The following is a 22,137-nucleotide window of genomic DNA, read 5'->3' as shown; positions in this document are numbered from 1 at the left end:
AACTGGACTTTAGATTGTGTGTTACATTCATCCTCCACTGTTACATAATTTTTTATGCATAATTTTTGTTCTTGTCACCTTCATATATTTAATACACTTAATTTCTTTGTCCATAGCATAGTACAGTCTATACTTCCTTTGTAGTCAGTATTTAATTTCTAGTTTTATATCCCATTTTGAAACTATTACTATTCTATTCTGTAAATAGATTTTAAAAATTCAATTTAATTTTAGTATTACTTTGTTTATTTCTTTATTGATATTTTTACCTTACTTTTGTCTATTTTTATTCTTCTGTGTTTTTGGGAGCAAACACTGAGACACATTCTTTGTATGTTTGGATTTGCTAATAAAACAGATTCTGATTGAATGAGCTGCTGTTTGTCATGATGACATAAAACCCCAAAACCAAGAATCATAAAGATACAGAAAAATCTTCAGGGTTGTGTGAATAGTAACCTACGCATGTGTTAGTATTTGATGACCCCTAACCCTAATCCTAACCCTAACCCTAACCCAAGCTTGTAGTAATGTACTAGATTGTCAGCAGTATTGTAATCTCTAAATGTGACTCATTTTGGTCACTATTTCCACTAAAAAAGAAAAAACAAACAAACAAACAAAAACAAAAAGCTTCATTTCATATCTTAGTCCTTCAAAGTGTTCTTTGAAACTAGGTCTGGGATGACTTGTGTCCATGAAATGAGAAAATTAAAACTTTGTCGTAGAGCTAAACTGAATACATCGTTGGAAAGGTCTATAATTCAGACATGGGACCAACTGTTATAGAGAGCTCTTGACCTCAGCTATCTGTGAGTAAAGTCAACAACTGGAGATGCTGTTAGATATGGGTAAAATATTGCTTCAATTAAGTTTCACCCATTTAACAATTAGATATGTAATATCCGATTATACAAATTTGAAAAAAAACTCCTCAGTTTACTTTCAATTCAGTATTTATAACTTCAAATTCTTGGAAAAAAACTAATATTTTTTTTAAAAAACTACAATTCCCTAAAGCTGTGCCGTGCAGCTTGATACAAATCAGCACTGTTATGGATATTCCATAACTGACCAGGACAACAGAATGTCAAGCTGTACTCCTCTGTTCTCTCAAACAGAAGATAACACATGTTGTTTAATAAACCAGGAGCCTCACAGGCGAACCAAGGCCAGAATGCAGGTCATCATCAGACGCAACAAGACAAACCAAAGATACAGATTTAGGTCATAGGTTTATGATTCGGAACTGACGAACTAGTTTCTATGATTGGCTTAAAGGCTGGTTTTGGACTGTGTGGGTCAGACGAGTTTGGGGACACCGTACGAACAGGAGGTGTCCCTTGAGTCGCTCTCCCTTGCAAGGTTCTTCATTAAAGTTTTCCCAGAATCATCATACGAAGTTTGGTTTGGTCTTCTCTTCTTCAAACTGACAACTGCCAGTGCATCAGCTCCGAAAATCCACAACAATTTGGCGTCACGAACAGGATTTCAACACAACAAAGACGTGGTAAGTGCATAATTTTATTTTATTATTGTGCCTTACCATGTCTGCGTTTGACGAAATCACAAAGAAACTGTGCATCACTTTCACTTTAAAGGTGGTCACAAAGTGAACAAAAAAAAAAAAAAAGCAAAAAGCTGATGGTTAAAGAATCTAAACACATGAAAATGTGTTGAAACTGTGCAGTGATAAGCAGGTGCAAAGCATGTGGTTGTGAAGAGGTAAAAAAAGGCAGAGTTGAGTGAGTCTTAACTCCTGCAGTGCCACAAAAGTGGCTGGGATTTCTGGGCTAGCTTCGGGCTACGTCCGGCACAGGGGGACCCACCTGAGGTTTAAACTATAGAAAAGACGTTTTCGGGGTAGGATTTGGCCTATTTCGTTTAAGCCAAGATCGGGGATCATCCACTCTGTGTCCTGTGAGAAATGTTTTCAGACTTGGGATTCTAAGTCCTAGAGTCGGGCGCCGGTAAAAATTTTTTCAAACAATAAACAGTGTACACAAGACGAAGAGTTGCTTCGTCGGTTTGGCTTCAGATCACTGCTATTGCACCAGGAAGAGAGGTGTAAAAAAAAAAAAAAGAACTTCGGTGATGCTGGGAAAGTTTTGATGTGTCTGTTTTGTGTTTGATGTGTTTGTTTGTGTGATGTTTTTAATGTAAATGTGTTAAAATGGGCAACAACACGTCTAAAGCAGTGAGTAGAACACAATCTACTACAAAATTAATTCATTCACCAAAACACAAGAGAAAGAACAAATCTGTTTCAGTAGGAAACAAACGCACCAATTCAGAAGTAAAAGGTCAATCTGCCATTGATAAGCTTCCCGAAGCAAACCCCCACACACTCACAGATGCACAATATAGAGCGATGTTTTCTCCACAATCTCCGGCGGGAGTTGTTGGTAGATTGAAAGGATGGACTTTTGTGTTTCCATTTTCTTCCCTTATGAATCAGTGGACAGATGGCGAATGGCCATACGAAGGAGCGTTTGATAGAGATAAGCTTCAGATTGCTGAGTACAATGTTAACCCAGATTTTGGAAATCCATCTTGGGATAGTGCGTATATGAAAGATTGTGTAAATGTGTGGTTAACTGTTGCTCGTCAGAGGTGTGGAGTGAGTCTGGATGAAAAAAGAGTTGATCGTTTTTCTGATGAGTTCAGAGCAGCAGTGGAGAACTGTGTTAAATGTGTGACAGCATGTCACTTGCCTATGTTGGAAGCAGAGTTGCAAACCAGAGCTACAGAAATGATGAAAATTAAACAGAGGCATGGTGAGAATGTGAAGGCCATTTCCAAAGCTATCATATACGGTTGGGCAAAACGGCAAACTGATGCTCCCTCTCCACAAACTTTGTTGACCATTGTATCCAAAGCTGGAGTGCCTTTGCAAGAGTCACACACAAACAAAACAATGATTTCAATTTTTCCACAACTTTCACCTTCAAACCCCTTTTCAGCTGCTAACATGACTGATCAAACCATTTCACAACAAGCAAAGACTGACGATGAATTTCTCTTACTAGCCGCAGCTGTTGAGGGACAAAGACTACAGACTGAAGTAGAAAATAGAGAAGAGCAGATAGCAGCTAGAGAAAGGGAAAGAGACAGTCAGGCTGCTAGAGAAAGGGAAAGAGTTAAACAGGAAAAGAAAGATAGAGCCGACGAAGAAAAAGCTAGGAAAGCTGCAGAAAAAGAAAAGAAAGCTAATTTGTCATTCAAACAGGTAAAAAGCCAGAAAAGAAAGGAAAAGAAAAGACATTTAGCTGCCGTTGCTGAAGAAACAGAGATAGACACTCAGGACAGCTCAGGAGAAAGTGAGGTAGAACTTGAGTTACAAGGAGCCAGAGGTAAGGGGGAGGAGTCTGACACAGATCATAGTGACGACACAGAACCTGCAGTCAGGCCAAAGATGACACAGAGACGACCCCACACTGCAAGTAGCAAAACTCAGAGACGAGGTACAACTAGAATGACACATTCACATCTGGAAAGACATACAAGATCGAAAACTAACATTTTAGAGCCCCCTCTAAACATTACATCCACCTCAATAAATGCTCCAAAAATCATGGTTGGCAACACAGCTGTCTGCAAACCATGGACTCCTGCTGAGATAGTTGGAATGACACAAAATGCCCCCAATCCGACCACAAACCCAGATGAATACTGGGGATGGTTAAGATATGTATGCTCTGTGTATAACTGTCTGATACCTGATGTTGAACAATTACTTGCTGGCTCATACAGAACGGAGTGGGATTTGTGCAAAGGTGAATTTCTTTTCCCTGCTCGGACAGAGGATGGCCAGTGGCCTCCTCATAGAACCATGATTGACTGGTTAAATGAAGAAGCAAAAACAGCAATAAGAAAATGTGCACGACAGCGCACTGACTTTAATAAAGTAATTCACTGTGTCCAAGATGCATATGAAACTGTACCTGAGTTTGTTAACAGATTTACACGTACTTGGGATAGCAATGCAGGAATAGGACGAGAAGGAAATGAATATTTTGTTGTTACAACCTTTGTGCAAAATCTAAAACCAAATGTTGCAGCTGCATACAAATTGTCTGTCACCGATTGGCAAACCAAAGACTGGAAAGCAACGGTAAACAAAATGATGGCGCTAGATAGGTGTGAAGTTTTTGCTGAAGACAAATCTGCCTCCTTCCCAAAACAAATGTTACAGCATGCGCGACAGGGGGGTGGACAACAGCATTTCAAAAACAATAACAAGCGAAAACCGGGAAAGTGTCACAAATGTGGGAAAGCGGGACATTGGGCTAATGAGTGTAGAAGTGGTCGTCGTCAGAACAAGCAAAATTACCCATTCCAGGATCACCAAACAAGGAATTTCCAACAAACAGCCCCCCTTGCTTTACCACAACAACAACAACAACCACTACCACCTCCTCCACATGTTGATAATGTGAATCATGGACAATATTACAATCAAGCATAGGGAGGCCATAGAGGGGCAGGATCAGAAAAAACATTTCCCATTCAAGCAGCTGTAATTCGACTTTCAAAAGATCCTTCAGAAGATCCAATAATGCCTGTTGAAGTAAATGGTAGTAGAGTTGACATTATGGTAGATAGTGGGGCCACAATTTCCACTGTTAAAGCTGATGAGCATGTATGTACACCAACACCTAATTTTGTCACCACCGTGGGTGTTTCCGGCGTTCCTGTTGTTGAGCCACTATCACAGAGAGCTAAAATAACTGTTGAAGGTTCAGATGTGCAACATTCTTTCCTGATTTCTGAGAAAAGTCCAATTAATCTCATGGGACGAGATTTACTTTGCAAGCTACATGCCACCATTCAATGCACACCTGATGGATTGTTTTTAAGCCTACCTGATGTGAAGGCTGCTCATGCATTTCAGTTTTTGAAAACTATTGCTGATTGTTTGTATTGTTGGTCATTGACTGATTTCAACATGGCTTCCAGTTTCACAGTATCTAGCATTCAAAAAATTGCTCAAATTTCACCAGCATGTGCAACACAGATGTCTGCCATGAGGCCTGTACTACAGTGTCACTGTACAGCAGCATTTAACCCCCCAGAGGTGTACAAACAATTAGCTGATGTGTTTTTGAATACACAAGAGGGGTTGGAGTGTGAACAATGTTTGTTTGTTGGTCCACAGGGATGTGCAATTCCAATTCGGTTATCTGACGCACAGCGCAAATTGGTTAATGATAAAGATTCATTTCCATACATCACTGTAGCTGTCTCTCCTGGCTGTGACCCACAACAGCTTGAAAGCATGGTGGCACAGTGCCAGGCATTGAGAGGAGCTGCGCAGACTCCTCAAACTCAAACAATAACACACTTGGGCCTTGAGCTGTACATGTTATCTTTAACTGAGCACATCCAGCTACCTCAGAGTAGGTTTGTTTTGCAACAACCACCCCTCCCCACACAGTATGGGCCTCCATCAGAGCTTTCAGAGGTTCCATCTATTTTATGGGCTAAACATAAAAACCATGTGGGTTTTGTGAATTCGGCTCCACCTCACGAAGTCACACTCAAACCTGGTGCTAAACTACCAATGGTCAGGCAATACAATTTGCCACACAAGTCAATTGCTGGTATTGAAGGTGTAATTCAGTCTTTACTGGATCAAGGTGTGTTGGTTCAAACAACAAGCCCATGTAACACACCCATTTTACCCATTCCAAAAGCAAACCGCCCAGATGAATGGCGTTTTGTACAAGATTTGCAAGCTATTAATAGCATTGTAGTGCCAACAGCTCCAATTGTGCCAGACACAAATTCGATTTTAGCTTCACTACCATCCAACTCAACACACTACACAGTCATTGATTTGAGTTCAGCTTTTTTCTCAATCCCGTTGCATCCAGATAGCCAGTATCTGTTTGCATTCACATTCAAAGGAAAACAGTACACCTGGCAGCGTTTGCCTCAGGGTTTTGTCGAGAGTCCTACAGTTTACGCAGCAGCAGTGAAACGGGACTTGGATGACCTCCACTTTCCAGGGGGCTCCACTCTCCTACAGTATGCAGATGACCTCCTGATAGCTTCACCATCACAGGAAGCTTGTCGAACGGACTCCATCTTGCTCCTACAGAGACTAGCTGAGTGTGGTCATAGAGCATCACTTGCCAAACTGCAATTTTGTCGGTCTGAGGTGACATACTTGGGTCATGTTTTGAAAAATGGACAGCGCCTGTTGTCACCGGAGAGGTTGAAACTGCTGGTTAACATGCCTCCTCCCACAACCAAGAAACAAATGCTCTCGTTCTTGGGGATGGCGAATTATTGCAGACATTGGATCTTTGAGTATGCTGCTATGGACTCTGTTTTGCGAAACGCCACACTGCAATCAGCTCCTCCCAAGGTGCAGTGGACTGAGGACATGAACAAAGCTTTTCAGGACCTGAAACATGCTCTCACCTTGGCTCCGGCATTGGGGCTGCCGGACTATCATCAGCCGTTCCATCTGCATGTACATGAACGAGATGGCTTTGCTACAGGCATTCTCGTGCAAAAACATGGGTCTCATTACCGTCCAGTTGCGTACTACTCCTCTCGACTAACCCCTGTGGTTCTTGGCATGCCAGGTTGCTTAAGAGCGGTGGCCGCCGTTGCCATCATGATTGAGAAATCTTCTCCAATTGTACTGGCTCATGACTGTGTTGTGCACGTTCCACATGCAGTACTTCACATCTTGAACACATCTGCTACCCAACACATGACAGCTGCACGTCGTTCAGGCTATGAAGCAATCATTCTTCATAGTCCACACATCACTTTAAAACGCTCACCTCCATTGAATCCAGCTACTCTCCTTCCATTGATTGACACAGATGATGAGCATGATTGCATCACAACTATTGACCTGTGTACATCCCCAAGGCCAGACTTGTTGCAGACACCAATACCCAATTCTGATTTGATTTTTTACACTGATGGTTCAGCTAGCAGACCATCTGATAGCACACATCTAGCTGGCTATGCAGTAGTTAACGATTGGGGGGTAGTAGAGGCAAAAGCACTGCCTCCAGGTACCTCTGCTCAAGCAGCAGAACTGTATGCTCTAACTAGAGCGTGTATTCTTGCTTCTGGTAAGGTGGCTACTATTTACACTGACTCAAGATATGCATTTGGCGCTGCTCATGATTTTGGCCAGTTATGGAAGATGAGAGGTTTTGTGTCATCTTCTGGAAAACCACTACAGCATCACACTTTGGTTAATGACCTGTTAGATGCTATTTTGCGCCCATCTCAGCTTGCAATCATCAAATGTGCTGCTCACACGAATGGAACTGATCCTGTTTCACGAGGAAATGCAATGGCTGACACTGCAGCCAAACAAGCGGCACTTTCCTCTCCCTCTTTGGTACTTCAATGTGCCTCCACACAACCTACCAATCCAATTCCAGTTCCTTCCGCTAATGATGTCGTGACAATGCAAAATCACGCTGATGACAGGGAGCGAAGTCTTTGGTTGCGTAAAGGTTGTAAAGTTGACGCGGAGTCTGGCTTGTGGCTCCACCCTGATGGTCGACCGGTTTGCCCTCGAGCTCTCCTTCATGTACTGGCACGTGTGACGCATGGTCCAGCGCATGTTGGAAGAGGGGTGATGAATGATGTTATTCGCTCACAGTGGTTTGCTCCAGGCATTACTCAAGTTTCACAAACACTTGTGGATAGTTGTATGATATGTCAACAGACCAGAAAAAAGAATAGCACAGTGAAACATGACCACTTAGAACCCCCATCAGGTCCTTTTGTAAATATGCAAATAGATTTTGTACATATGCCAAGCTCACAAGGCTTCAAATACTTGCTAGTCATAACCGACAGGTTCTCGAAGTGGGTAGAAGCTTTTGCAACGAAAAAAGAAGATGCAAGAACAGTTGTAAAGTGTCTGCTAAAAGAGGTAATCCCTAGGTACGGAGTGCCGCAGGGAATAGATAGCGACAGAGGTCCAGCTTTTGTGTCAAAAATCACTCAGGGACTGTCAGAAATCTTAGGATTTAAGTGGCAGTTACATGTTCCTTATCATCCACAGAGTTCAGGTCAAGTTGAGAGAATGAATGCAACTATCAAAGACAGATTGACCAAAACAGTCCTAGCCACAGGCCTGAAATGGCCTGATGCACTGCCGATTGTGCTGTACTCCATTCGGAGTGCACCAAGTGCAACTACAGGACTGAGTCCTCACGAGGTGCTGATGGGAAGACCAATGTCCACAGGGACAAGTCCCCCACTGACACCACACAAAGCTACTCTGCTTTGGACGGATGAGTTCATGACTGAGTATGTGAAAAGACTAACAGAGATTTTGAGAAAGTATCATTTACAGGTGGCTGACAGACTCCCCAAACCATCGGAAGAACCAATTCATTCCTTTCGAGAAGGTGACCTGGTATTAATCAAATCTCTGGAAAAAGTGTCTTTGTCTCCTAGGTGGAAAGGTCCATACCAGGTGCTGCTGACTACTAGGACGGCCCTGAAGGTCGAAGGCAGAGCAGAATGGATCCACGCCACAAGGTGCAGACTGGCCCCCCCAACCACTGGCGGAGGAGAGCAGAGCCCTGGCAGGTAACCGGATGGTTACTCCTTTTTTCTCTCCTGTTTAGTAGGTTCGGGCAGGGGACAGGTCAAGTCGGTCCAAATGAGAGAGAGACAGGAGTCTCTCTGATTCCAGGCGAAGGAGAGCGGAAAGGCTTTCCTTCTCATGACACAGTCGGTGCCATGAACCCAGTGCCCCATGGACAGGGGCGCCCTTTGCAGAATGATCCAGAAAATGCAGACCAAGAGCCAGATCTTGGACATACGGACAAATCAATGAGCCCATTGGGACTCTACAACACTGTAAGTCCTGACAAAACAGTGAGATACATTGACAATGCTGCAATGAGAGAGTCTGAAGAAAAAGAGTCAGAAAAGACTGATGGACATATTTTACCAGCTCTCTCCCGAGTTAAACGAATTGTGAATTCTATTGTTTTTAAATGTCCTATTGACAGATGTAAAATGAATGATTGTAATATTGCATATCCAGTTACTTTTTCTCGAGGTAGATGGCGGTGGTCTACATATGATAAAACACTGTTTGAGACGAAGCAGAGTTCATCCACGTCGACGAAGGTAACGTTTTCACTTGTTAGACCACTAAGCAGACCTCTGGAATTGTGGTGTTTCACCAGACAGCAACTGAGAGGTTCTCCTGATTGTAGATCTTGGAGTGCAAATTTCCAGGAGAAGGGGGGAGAACTGGTAAGCTGTAAGTTCATGGAGAATGATGATTACCCCTGGAGTGGTTACTTTGCATCCACTAACACAATTGCTCCAACTAAATCTGAACCAAGGGTGCAAAACAAATTACTGCGTAGCGCTCAGCAACCAGTAGTGCGAAAAGAAAATTCAGCCCTTAGTCTTATGCTTGATTATGCGCGTGATCGTAATCTCAGTAAGTGTTGGCTATGTCAAAATATGCCAGCTTCAATACATTCTCCAATGTCTAATCCAATTCCATTCACCAAAGCTGATTATGAGACGTTCAATTGGAATGATCTTGCTTCAAGATTTAGAGAAGAAGCAGACGATTGCTATACTCCAACATATCCTGTGGATGTTAAGTCATCACAAAATACAGATATTGCTCTATACGTTGCAAGAACGGTAAATGACAAATATCTGCCAAGCGGATTTAATTTCACCACTCTTCTCCGCATCATTCACATACAAAGATATGTGAAACTAGGCTTTGAGTACAGAGTTCAGGTTGCTCTAGCTCAAACTAACTGTTCAAAACCTTCTGAAAATCAAGTGTGTGTTCCCCAACCATATACAACCACTGCTATGGCTGAAGCTCTAGTTTATGTGCAACCATGGGCTGGCACCTTATCCATAGGGCCAGTCAAGATTCAGTTACGCAACTGTTCGGCGCCACAACAAAACGAGCAAAGACCTCAGCGTGACTGCTCAACTTATCTTCCCCCTGTCTTCACTCATGAGCTACAAAATGTTTCTTTATGTTTCAGAGGGATAGGGAAGGGACATGAAGACTTAGGACAAAGTAGCTGTAACACTGTGGTAGATGTCACTCTTAAACAGTCCCCACTGCCTGAGAGAGTGTATCTAGTTTGTGGTGACAGGGCCTATCGGTGCGTGCCGTATGAAGACTCACGCGGTGTCTGTTATTTGGCGTACTTAATTCCCCTAATCAGAGAAGTAGAATCTACTGAGATAGCTTCACTGTATCCACCGTTACACATATACAAGAGAGAAATCTCATCAACTCAGAAAGTAGCCAGCTTCCTTCTCCCTTGGTATGGTGTGTATGTGTCCCAGCAAGAGCTCTCATCTCTCTCCAAAGTCCTAGAAAATCATCTTAATGCCTCAAGCAGAGCTATGTTAGCCGAACACAAAGAGTTGCAGGAAGTCAAAACAGTAGCTCTACAGAATCGCATGGCTCTTGATCTCCTGTTAGCGGCTCAAGGAGGAACTTGTAAGCTCATAGGCTCTGAATGTTGTTCCTACATCTCTGATGCAACTGCTGACGTCATGGACATGGCACATGACACAGCACTGGGTATCAAAGAATTGCATGATAGTCATGGTTTTAACCTTGGTGATTTTTCAGGTGTCTTTGGGTCATGGGGGTCCGGATTGGTCAGGTTCCTGACCACTCTTGCTGTTGCTGTCTTCCTTTTCATCCTCCTCTGCTCATGTGTAGGTTTGATAATCAAGCTGGTAGTGAAAAAGACCACAGGGTCTGTACTCCAAGCAGCCCAGGTGCATGTCACTGGAAACACTGCAGATCATAATCACACAGGTTTGAGGTATTATGATTTTGAAACTTTCCAGGACTGGATGAGGCGTTTTCACCCAGGTATCATTTCAGATGAGGAGGAGGAAACTCAAAATCTGTAGGTTTAATGTTTCTAAAAGCTTTCTTGGTATAAATCACTCACACCGTGCTAAATTGAATAGAGTTATGTTTGTTTGTACTTCATAAAGTTGAAGAAACATATCATTTTCTATTTACAGGTGACATCTTAGAATAATTTTTTGATTCTTTAATGATGTGATTATTAATCTTATGCATTTTTAGTTTGAGAAAAGTTGTAGAAATAGAGTAGTGTTAATGATTAATCTCCTAAATATCTAGTCATCTTATATGTTTTTCATTAATGTGATTGAATGTTTAATTATTTTTGAAATGTGTGTTTGAAAATTGATGAAAATGAAGAGGATCACTCCAGGAGGATGGATTCCACATCACCATGCATCGTATGTGCTAGTAACCTCTCCATGGTGATGGCCCTCTACTGTACGCAAAGTGCATGGGTTGAAGACTTCACTTTGTGATTGATTTGTTTTATTGTTATGATGTAATCAAATGTTTGTATGACTCCCCTTTAAGTTGCTAGGATTTCATCTAGTAAGAGGCAGGAAGTGTCTTGTCTTAGGTTGTTTGCGCATGTGACTGGTGACCTCTGTCAATGACCTCCTTTAACGCTTTGGTGTTCTAGGAGATCTTCTTTGAGGATTTGCCTCACTACTGCCCCTGGTGGTTGGAAGACAGAACTCATGGGTCACATGACAGTTGTTTTAAAGGGGTACATAAGAGGGGTTTTTTATCTAATTTACTGATTGTTTGCTTTTATTGTTATTGCATTATGTGTTTAAATGATTATGTGTTTTGATGATTTTACTTTTGATTTTGTTCAATGCAATTGTTGATTCTTGTATTACTTTTGTGTGAGAATTGTTATCTGTTGTGCGGATGTTGTTTCTACTCTGTTTGTGCCCTTACAGTCCACCAGTCCAGTCATAAATTGGTAATTTGTATTGATCTTTTGATCAATAAGAGGGGATTGTTATGGATATTCCATAACTGACCAGGACAACAGAATGTCAAGCTGTACTCCTCTGTTCTCTCAAACAGAAGATAACACATGTTGTTTAATAAACCAGGAGCCTCACAGGCGAACCAAGGCCAGAATGCAGGTCATCATCAGACGCAACAAGACAAACCAAAGATACAGATTTAGGTCATAGGTTTATGATTCGGAACTGACGAACTAGTTTCTATGATTGGCTTAAAGGCTGGTTTTGGACTGTGTGGGTCAGACGAGTTTGGGGACACCGTACGAACAGGAGGTGTCCCTTGAGTCGCTCTCCCTTGCAAGGTTCTTCATTAAAGTTTTCCCAGAATCATCATACGAAGTTTGGTTTGGTCTTCTCTTCTTCAAACTGACAACTGCCAGTGCATCAGCTCCGAAAATCCACAACAAGCACCATAGTTGTAGTTCATCCGGTGTGCAAAGATGGGTAAAATGATAAATCTACTGAATATATCAAATGTCTAGTATAGCCAGACTAGTAATTACACTGCATCTAGATGATCTATGTTAAGAAAAAGTATGTTTTATTTCAGATACTTTAGCCAAAAAGGAGTCAAACGCACTTTGCACACAGAAATCTTAATCAGTTTGGAATAAATTCAGTGATTAAAAGTAAATAAAAGTTTTGTAGTGTAACACAACGTGGACTTTGTCTTTGTCTCCATAGTAACGGTTGATGAGGCTCATGGGTAATGAAGCCGCTTCCACAATTGAGAACTGACAAAAAACCTTTATTTCTCAGAGGCGAAAGACAAATAATTAAAACTGATGGCCTTAACATTAACCTATCATATTGTTGAGTTATCAAGGACACTTTTGTGGGGTTTTTTGTTGACAAATGTTTAAAAATATCATTAAAAGAAAACCTTGACACATTGACAGTAAGGAAAATACTTCCTGGTGGCTGATACTCTGGATTTCAAATTCAATTAATTTCAATTAATAATCAATCATCACATACATAAAATAACTCAATAACTGAACAGCTCAGATAACTACACAACACAAAGATAATGGTTCAAACAACATGCAACAACGTGGTTTCAGTGGCAGCAGGGTCCATAGCAACCACCATAGCAACCACCATAGCAACGTTAGAAAACATCACATTTCTACAATTTTCTGGCGAGACCTGAAACAACCTTCGTAATAACTAACAAACTAAACATCATATACATTCACTGAACATAGCTTATTAGAATAAAATGCACATTTCTTGCTAGCATTTTGATGCCAAAACTGTCCTAAAATCTTGCATTTTCCACTGAGAATAAAAGAAATGTCAGCCAGACTGGGTTGACGACTCAGGTGATGAATGTGTGGGTGGAGGCCAACAGTCTCTACAGCTCTGAATCTCTCTACAGCTTCATAAAAGGTCTCATATTTACTAAACCAAGGCCACTTTAAAGAAATTAGTCAAATCTGAATAATTTCAACAAATCCCTTTTGTAGCTGTACTTCATTCATATATTCTGTTTCACTCAGAAACACACCACATTATGAAAGTTAACTGTCATTTCATTGTGACATTAAAGCCAACAATGGATACGATTTTTAAAAATTCTGATTTGATCAAAATTTGTTTGGGGGCCCCTCTGACTGTCGGAGCACTACAACAAGTGGGAAATGTATCTCTCTATAGGTTTAACTAGAACACATAACTTACCAGCACTGTGAGCTTCTTGGGTTACATAACCAGATTCTGCACCAGCAGTAGAGATGATTGATGCACCTGCAGTTAAATTAATAAATGAATTAAACATTGACTTTCAACTTAAAACTTTTAAAATGCAGAAGGCTACTGTTTTACATCCCCTTTATATTCATCAACAGTAGGAGCTGTGTTTACTGGCACCTGTGACCCTTTTCCAATCATATATGTTAATAGTGCTCCTGGAAAGGGGACGGACACAGTAAATTATTAATGTTAGCCCTTTAGTGCAGAGGGCCTATCTCTGTTGAGTTGTGTGAAGTTGCCACCAATGCAAACCAAACATTTCCTGCTTTACTGCTTCAAATTAAAAGCTTTTTAATGACTAAATAACTGGAGACTTTTATTGTGAAGAATTTACAGGAAGTGAAATGTGTTCCTTACCAGATTAGCAGAGCTTCATTAGCGGCACTAAAAAGCATACAAAATAACAAGATATGGATATATTTGGAGCTATTTGTTGAGTCGATCAGTTATAAATAATGCAGGGAGGAATAATACAAACAGAAACAGCCACAGTGATGATGATGTTTGATGAAGAGCTGCGGACAACCAGCAGTCTGAAGCCGGTGATTTTTGTTCACATTTCTACATACGTTTACCTCATTATTTGACACTTTGGCCACTTTTAATATGAGCATCCGACATTGTAACATTATATATATGACTGAAAATAAAGAAAAGAATAATAGGTCCCATTTAAATGATAATGATAGATGATTAAACTGAAGAAAACCCTTTTACCATTAAATTGTTTAACTTTAATCATCGAACTTTTATCATTTCCATGTATATTGAGGGGCTGTAAACATACAGATATCTTAGGAAAAAATAGAAAGTAAAGTTTCACATCAGATCTTATATAACTATAATGTTATTATTATAATAACAATAATAACAACAACAACAACAACAACAACAACAATAATAATAACAATAATAATAATAATAAAAGCTCTGCAAATCTCCAGAGACAGACCTCCAGTAACTGACTATCAGCTGTCAGTTCTGCCAGTCAGAGCGATTTAGGAATACAAGCACACTGTGCATCTCTTCTCTTCTGACCCGTCAGGTCACAGTGACACAAGAGACGTACAGTGAGTTGTATTCTCGTATTGCTCTGACTAGCAGGGCTACGGAGCTCTGGAGACCAAGCACACTGGTCGGAAAAGCGTCCAGAAATCCAAAACTATCCAACTGATTTCATTCAAATTACTTTTCAGCTTTTCATTCATTCATCAGCAACTTATAAGTGTGTGATTAATATGTTTTAGTATTATTACACTCCTTGTTACAAAGGCAGAAATACAAAATAGCACATCAAAGGCTAAAGTGAGAGGATAATGCTCTCCTGTGGTTTAGTGCAGATTATTTCAAGATTCAGGCATCAAAAAATGGAGCCTATAGGCTTACATACCTTTATCTTCTATACATTTATATTATTGTTACATTTATTGTGACAGTCTATTATATGTTATTTTTAAATGTTAATTTTGGTCTCAGATTTATATTTAAGTAATATATCAATAAAATAAAATGTAGAAACCAGAGAAAATATCATGATACAGATCTGGTTTCAGGCAAGTCAGCAAATGCATATTCAGTAAATTAAACATTTTGCAGAGTCAGGTTCTTTATATGTGTAGGTGTGTGTGCACATGTGCCTATGAAAGAGAAAACAATTATTTGTCTGTCCAACAAAAAATGTCCCTATCAAAGTTGAAACCAAACCTACATCCTTGATATCAGATGACTTGATGTTTGTGGAGGAAAGGGTTTGTCTGGATCTCTGACAGTTTATAGAATCGACCTTTACTGCTGCTGCTACTAAATGATGATATTTAACTTGTAAAACAAATCAGGATGGTGGCGATTTCCACTTTAGCTTGTCTTACTTATTTTAACTGTGATAGTTATACAAGACACTGCTTCCTGATTCTTTGTGTGTGTGTATCAAGTATTAATCATGTTGTGGGGACATAAATCTGTTTACTGTCACATTTTGGGGACAAAAATCAAGTCCTACTACATTAATCATTAAATTTTAAGGTGAAGACTTGATGTCAGGTTAAGGTAAGGTTTGTTTGTGCATGTGCGTGTGCGTGTGCGTGTGTGTGTGTGTGTGTGTGTGTGTGTGTGTGTGTGTGTGTGTGTATACTCAACATATCTGAACTGAGAGCATGACCTGACATGACCTCTACTGAGAACACTTTTTTTTTTCCATTCAGTGGAAACAACTTATTTAGACTTCCAGACATGACTTAGTGTAATGATGGTGTTTCAGTTTGAGTCTCATTTTGTTTTTAATTAATTAATTTTAAATGTATTTTATTTTGAATATGAGGATGCATTGTGCATGTATGTAATTTATTCATGTATTTATTTATTTATTTGAAACTCTTTTAGCCCAAGTCTATATAAAATATTTAATTAAATATAGACCTTTATATCTAAAAACTGATTATTACAAATAAAAATGAAGCAATTAAGCGTTTATTAATGAACACAATCTGATTAATAGTTCTTTGTTCATTAAGCTTGAATTTGAAAGGAACTGTAAAATCACTACCGGCTGCAACAAAACTTTTCTTTCATCGAGACATTGAGTCTCAAGTGGGTGTTTGTCTGAATTTATCTCAGTATCAACATCTATATCAACACCATCTTCACCTCCACCTGCTTCACTCTGAACTGATGCTGAAGAAAAGTGTAGCTCACCAGCAGATTGTCCATCTTTAAATGATATAATCCAATCCTTAGAATCATCACTCTTCATGGACACACAGCTGGATACAGGAGAGGATGGTCAACACAACACAAACAGCTTTGAGAGTAAATAATGATGGTTGGATGATTTGGGTCATGGACAGTTAAAGATCCTCATCTCACCTTTGAGCTTTTGTCTCGCTGTCATGTTTCCCACACAGAGCGGTTCTAGAGGGAGTGTTTCCCTCCTCGCAGCCGACACCTTCACACAAACACAACAACATGCTGTCAGAGCTGCACTCACTCATTTCAACAACACTGAGAATGTTAACTTAGAAAACGCTCATCTGCTTCATTCACATCCAGTTGGATAATTGAGGAAGACCATGTTTTAAGAAAGATGATTTCATATTAAATATCCTCAGCCACATATATGTGGAAATATAAAATTAAATGAGCAACTTTCCATTTTACAATCACAGGCTATAAAACAGCTTTTCTTAACAGAGATAATGGTGTTTGGATTGCAGCCGACCAGCAACAATTTAAAAATGGAATGAAGCCCAACGACGGCAGACAACCCAAAACATTAGTGAAACACACCAAGACCGCCCACAACACAACGCTCTTCCCTCGACCTTCACTATCAAAAACTGACAAAAAAACATAAGGTCTTAGAATCAAGCAGAAATAATTCAAACTGATGGCTTTAACATTAATCTATCGTACTGTTGAGTTATCAATAACATTACAGCCATTATTGTGAAACTAATACATTTTGCGCTGTGCACTAACGTAGCTATTACACGTTTTGATGTGAGACTGCCTCCACGTCACGTGACTGTCAAGTTTCTGTCTGCAAAAACAAACAAAATGGCGGCCATTTCTTTTATTCTCAGTGGAAAATGCAATATTTTTGGATGGTTTCAACATTAAAATGCGTTTTGATGACATTTCTAGTGAGAAATGTGCATTTTTTTCTCATAATCTTTGTTCAGTATATATATATATCAGTATGTAAATGATGTTTAGTTTGTTAGTTATTAGGAAGGTTGTTTCAGGTTGTTGCTAAAAAATTGCAGGAATCCAACATTTTCTACCGTTGCTATGGTGGTTGCTATGGACATTGCTGTCACTGAGACCTTTCTGTTGTCTAGTTATCTAAGCTGTTATGTTATTTGTGTTATTTTATGTAACTGTTTGATGATGTTATTTAAATACAAACGTAGATTTTAGAGCGCAGATATGAATTGAATTTGAAATACAGAATTTGAAGCTTTGCGATTGGCTGACCAGCGTATCAGCTGCCCAGAAGTATTTCCACACTGTCAACGTTTTAAGGTTTTCTTTTAATGATATTTTTAACATTTATCAACACAAAAACACAAAAGTGTCTTTGATAACTCAACAATATGATAGGTTTATCTTGGGGACGTCCGTTTTAATTATTTCTCCTTCGATTCTGAGAAATAACGTTTTTCTGTCAGGTTTTAACAGCAGAAGGCTAATGAAGAGCATTGTGTTGTGGGTGGATGTGGTGAGTTCGACTACTGTTTTTGGCTGTCTGCTGTCAGTGGGCTTCATTCCGTTTCAAATTGCCGCTGGCCACCGCAAACTAAACCCAAACGCCACTATCTCTGATAAGAAAAGGCTTTTTATAGCCTGTGATTGTAAAATGTGAAGTTGCTCATTTAATGTTGTATTTCCAAGAATATGTGGCTGAGCATATTTAATATGAAATCATCTTTCTTAAAACACAGAGTCTTCCTCAATTAATATTGAGTGTGTGTGTGTATAATGAAGACAGGGTTTTCAAACTGGACTTTACATTTCACATGCCTCATTTAATCCCTGCACTTGTCACTTTCATGTATTTCATCAAACTGGACTTTAGATTGTGTGTTACATTCATCCTCCACTGTTACATAATTTTTTATGCATAATTTTTGTTCTTGTCACCTTCATATATTTAATACACTTCATTTCTTTGTCCATAGCATAGTACAGTCTATATTTCCTTTGTAGTCAGTATTTAATTTCTAGTTTTATATCCCATTTTGAAACTATTACTATTCTATTCTGTAAATAGATTTTAAAAATTCAATTTAATTTTAATATTACTTTGTTTATTTCTTTATTAATATTTTTACCTTACTTTTGTCTATTTTTATTCTTCTGTGTTTTTGGGAGCAAACACTGAGACACATTCTTTGTATGTTTGGATTTGCTAATAAAACAGATTCTGATTGAATGAGCTGCTGTTTGTCATGATGACATAAAATCCCAAAACCAAGAATCATAAAGATACAGAAAAATCTTCAGGGTTGTGTGAATAGTAACCTACGCATGTGTTAGTATTTGATGACCCCTAACCCTAATCCTAACCCTAACCCTAACCCAAGCTTGTAGTAATGTACTAGATTGTCAGCAGTATTGTAATCTCTAAATGTGACTCATTTTGGTCACTATTTCCACTAAAAAAGAAAAAACAAACAAACAAACAAAAACAAAAAGCTTCATTTCATATCTTAGTCCTTCAAAGTGTTCTTTGAAACTAGGTCTGGGATGACTTGTGTCCATGAAATGAGAAAATTAAAACTTTGTCGTAGAGCTAAACTGAATACATCGTTGGAAAGGTCTATAATTCAGACATGGGACCAACTGTTATAGAGAGCTCTTGACCTCAGATATCTGTGAGTATAGTCAACAACTGGAGACGCTGTTAGATATGGGTAAAATATTGCTTCAATTAAGTTTCACCCATTTAACAATTAGATATGTAATATCCGATTATACAAATTTGAAAAAAACCTCCTCAGTTTACTTTCAATTCAGTATTTATAACTTCAAATTCTTGGAAAAAAACTAATATTTTTTTTAAAAAACTACAATTCCCTAAAGCTGTGCCGTGCAGCTTGATACAAATCAGCACCATAGTTGTAGTTCATCCGGTGTGCAAAGATGGGTAAAATGATAAATCTACTGAATATATCAAATGTCTAGTATAGCCAGACTAGTAATTACACTGCATCTAGATGATCTATGTTAAGAAAAAGTATGTTTTATTTCAGATACTTTAGCCAAAAAGGAGTCAAACGCACTTTGCCCACAGAAATCTTAATCAGTTTGGAATAAATTCAGTGATTAAAAGTAAATAAAAGTTTTGTAGTGTAACACAACGTGGACTTTGTCTTTGTCTCCATAGTAACAGTTGATGAGGCTCATGGGTAATGAAGCCGCTTCCACAATTGAGAACTGACAAAAAACCTTTATTTCTCAGAAGCGAAAGACAAATAATTAAAACTGATGGCCTTAACATTAACCTATCATATTGTTGAGTTATCAAGGACACTTTTGTGGGGTTTTTTGTTGACAAATGTTTAAAAATATCATTAAAAGAAAACCTTGACACATTGACAGTAAGGAAAATACTTCCTGGTGGCTGATACTCTGGATTTCAAATTCAATTAATTTCAATTAATAATCAATCATCACATACATAAAATAACTCAATAACTGAACAGCTCAGATAACTACACAACACAAAGATAATGGTTCAAACAACATGCAACAACGTGGTTTCAGTGGCAGCAGGGTCCATAGCAACCACCATAGCAACCACCATAGCAACGTTAGAAAACATCACATTTCTACAATTTTCTGGCGAGACCTGAAACAACCTTCGTAATAACTAACAAACTAAACATCATATACATTCACTGAACATAGCTTATTAGAATAAAATGCACATTTCTTGCTAGCATTTTGATGCCAAAACTGTCCTAAAATCTTGCATTTTCCACTGAGAATAAAAGAAATGTCAGCCAGACTGGGTTGACGACTCAGGTGATGAATGTGTGGGTGGAGGCCAACAGTCTCTACAGCTCTGAATCTCTCTACAGCTTCATAAAAGGTCTCATATTTACTAAACCAAGGCCACTTTAAAGAAATTAGTCAAATCTGAATAATTTCAACAAATCCCTTTTGTAGCTGTACTTCATTCATATATTCTGTTTCACTCAGAAATACACCACATTATGAAAGCTAACTGTCATTTCACTCTGACATTAAAGCCAACAATGGATACGATTTTTAAAAATTCTGATTTGATCAAAATTTGTTTGGGGGCCCTGACTGTCGGAGCACTACAACAAGTGGGAAATGTATCTCTCTATAGGTTTAACTAGAACACATAACTTACCAGCACTGTGAGCTTCTTGGGTTACATAACCAGATTCTGCACCAGCAGTAGAGATGATTGATGCACCTGCAGTTAAATTAATAAATGAATTAAACATTGACTTTCAACTTAAAAGTTTTAAAATGCAGAAGGCTACTGTTTTACATCCCCTTTATATTCATCAACAGTAGGAGCTGTGTTTACTGGCACCTGTGACCCTTTTCCAATCATATATGTTAATAGTGCTCCTGGAAAGGGGACGGACACAGTAAATTATTAATGTTAGCCCTTTAGTGCAGAGGGCCTATCTCTGTTGAGTTGTGTGAAGTTGCCACCAATGCAAACCAAACATTTCCTGCTTTACTGCTTCAAATTAAAAGCTTTTTAATGACTAAATAACTGGAGACTTTTATTGTGAAGAATTTACAGGAAGTGAAATGTGTTCCTTACCAGATTAGCAGAGCTTCATTAGCGGCACTAAAAAGCGGTCGAAATAACAAGATATGGATATATTTGGAGCTATTTGTTGAGTGGATCAGTTATAAATAATGCAGGGAGGAATAATACAAACAGAAACAGCCACAGTGATGATGATGTTTGATGAAGAGCTGCAGACAACCAGCAGTCTGAAGCCGGTGATTTTTGTTCACACTTCTACATACATTTACCTCATTATTTGACACTTTGGCCACTTTTAATATGAGCATCCGACACTGTAACATTATATATATGACTGAAAATAAAGAAAAGAATAATAGGTCCCATTTAAATGATAATGATAGATGATTAAACTGAAGAAAACCCTTTTACCATTAAATTGTTTAACTTTAATCATCGAACTTTTATCATTTCTATGTATATTGAGGGGCTGTAAACATACAGATATCTTAGGAAAAAATAGAAAGTAAAGTTTCACATCAGATCTTAAGTTTATAATAACAACAACAACAATAATAATAATAATAATAATTATAATAATAATAATAATAATAATAATAAAAGCTCTGCAAATCTCCAGAGACAGACCTCCAGTAACTGACTATCAGCTGTCAGTTCTGCCAGTCAGAGCGATTTAGGAATACAAGCACACTGTGCATCTCTTCTCTTCTGACCCGTCAGGTCACAGTGACACAAGAGACGTACAGTGAGTTGTATTCTCGTATTGCTCTGACTAGCAGGGCTACGGAGCTCTGGAGACCAAGCACACTGGTCGGAAAAGCGTCCAGAAATCCAAAACTATCCAACTGATTTCATTCAAATTACTTTTCAGCTTTTCATTCATTCATCAGCAACTTATAAGTGTGTGATTAATATGTTTTAGTATTATTACACTCCTTGTTACAAAGGCAGAAATACAAAATAGCGCATCAAAGGCTAAAGTAAGAGGATAATGCTCTCCTGTGGTTTAGTGCAGATTATTTCAAGATTCAGGCATCAAAAAATGGAGCCTATAGGCTTACATACCTTTATCTTCTTGCTTCTCCTTTCTTCTCCTTTCATGCTCAGACACAAGTGTTCCTTTTTTGTCAGACATTATAAGTGTCTCTGACTGAACCTGTGACGAGTGACAATGCAAACACTGAGTAGAGAATAAATGTTTTATAACTGAACACAGTCTGTTTTATGTAAATTCAGGCTGCATC

At 38.9% G+C, this 22,137-nt stretch overlaps 2 protein-coding genes across 7 annotated transcripts in view; one reads left to right on the top strand and one right to left on the bottom strand.

Moving 5' to 3' along the window:
* The window catches only part of LOC121895355 (ribosomal protein S6 kinase alpha-6-like), a 41,240-nt gene that overhangs the window by 10,013 nt on the left and 9,090 nt on the right, over nt 1–22,137 (bottom strand). Inside the window, exons 19-23 of the mRNA XM_042408455.1 lie at nt 21,959–22,049; nt 20,516–20,581; nt 16,498–16,576; nt 16,327–16,394; nt 13,564–13,629 (exon numbers count right to left, since the gene is read on the bottom strand). Coding sequence (XP_042264389.1) covers nt 13,564–13,629; nt 16,327–16,394; nt 16,498–16,576; nt 20,516–20,581; nt 21,959–22,049 — 370 coding nt within the window. The remainder of the gene's footprint in view (nt 1–13,563; nt 13,630–16,326; nt 16,395–16,497; nt 16,577–20,515; nt 20,582–21,958; nt 22,050–22,137) is intronic.
* LOC121895413 lies at nt 1,378–11,965 on the top strand. 6 transcript variants are annotated; one of them, XM_042408576.1, is made up of 5 exons: nt 1,378–1,510; nt 8,449–8,856; nt 9,047–9,132; nt 9,222–10,879; nt 11,240–11,965. In XM_042408576.1, the coding sequence occupies exons 2-5, from the start codon at nt 8,515–8,517 to the stop codon at nt 11,356–11,358; spliced, it is 2,205 nt and encodes a 734-aa protein (XP_042264510.1). In that variant the 5' UTR covers nt 1,378–1,510; nt 8,449–8,514; the 3' UTR covers nt 11,359–11,965. The 6 variants fall into 6 exon arrangements, with proteins under 6 accessions (XP_042264510.1, XP_042264676.1, XP_042264755.1 ...); XM_042408742.1 differs by lacking the exon at nt 1,378–1,510 and having other exon boundaries at nt 8,515–8,856; nt 9,222–10,719; nt 10,855–10,879; XM_042408821.1 differs by lacking the exon at nt 1,378–1,510 and having other exon boundaries at nt 8,515–8,856; nt 9,222–10,719; nt 10,855–10,916.

This window comes from Thunnus maccoyii, chromosome 1 (genome assembly GCF_910596095.1).
Source record: "Thunnus maccoyii chromosome 1, fThuMac1.1, whole genome shotgun sequence".
Taxonomy (NCBI): Eukaryota; Metazoa; Chordata; class Actinopteri; order Scombriformes; family Scombridae; genus Thunnus; species Thunnus maccoyii.
This window is presented reverse-complemented; position numbering and strand designations above follow the sequence as displayed.

Coding starts and splice junctions, on each gene's coding strand:
- LOC121895413 (XM_042408576.1), top strand. CDS start 8,515: ATGGATCCACGCCACAAGGTGCAGACTGGCCCCCCCAACCACTGGCGG. Junction 9,133..9,221: donor GTTCATCCACGTCGACGAAG/GTAACGTTTTCA, acceptor TCCTGATTGTAG/ATCTTGGAGTGCAAATTTCC. Junction 10,880..11,239: donor GATGAGGCGTTTTCACCCAG/GTATCATTTCAG, acceptor ATGAAAATGAAG/AGGATCACTCCAGGAGGATG.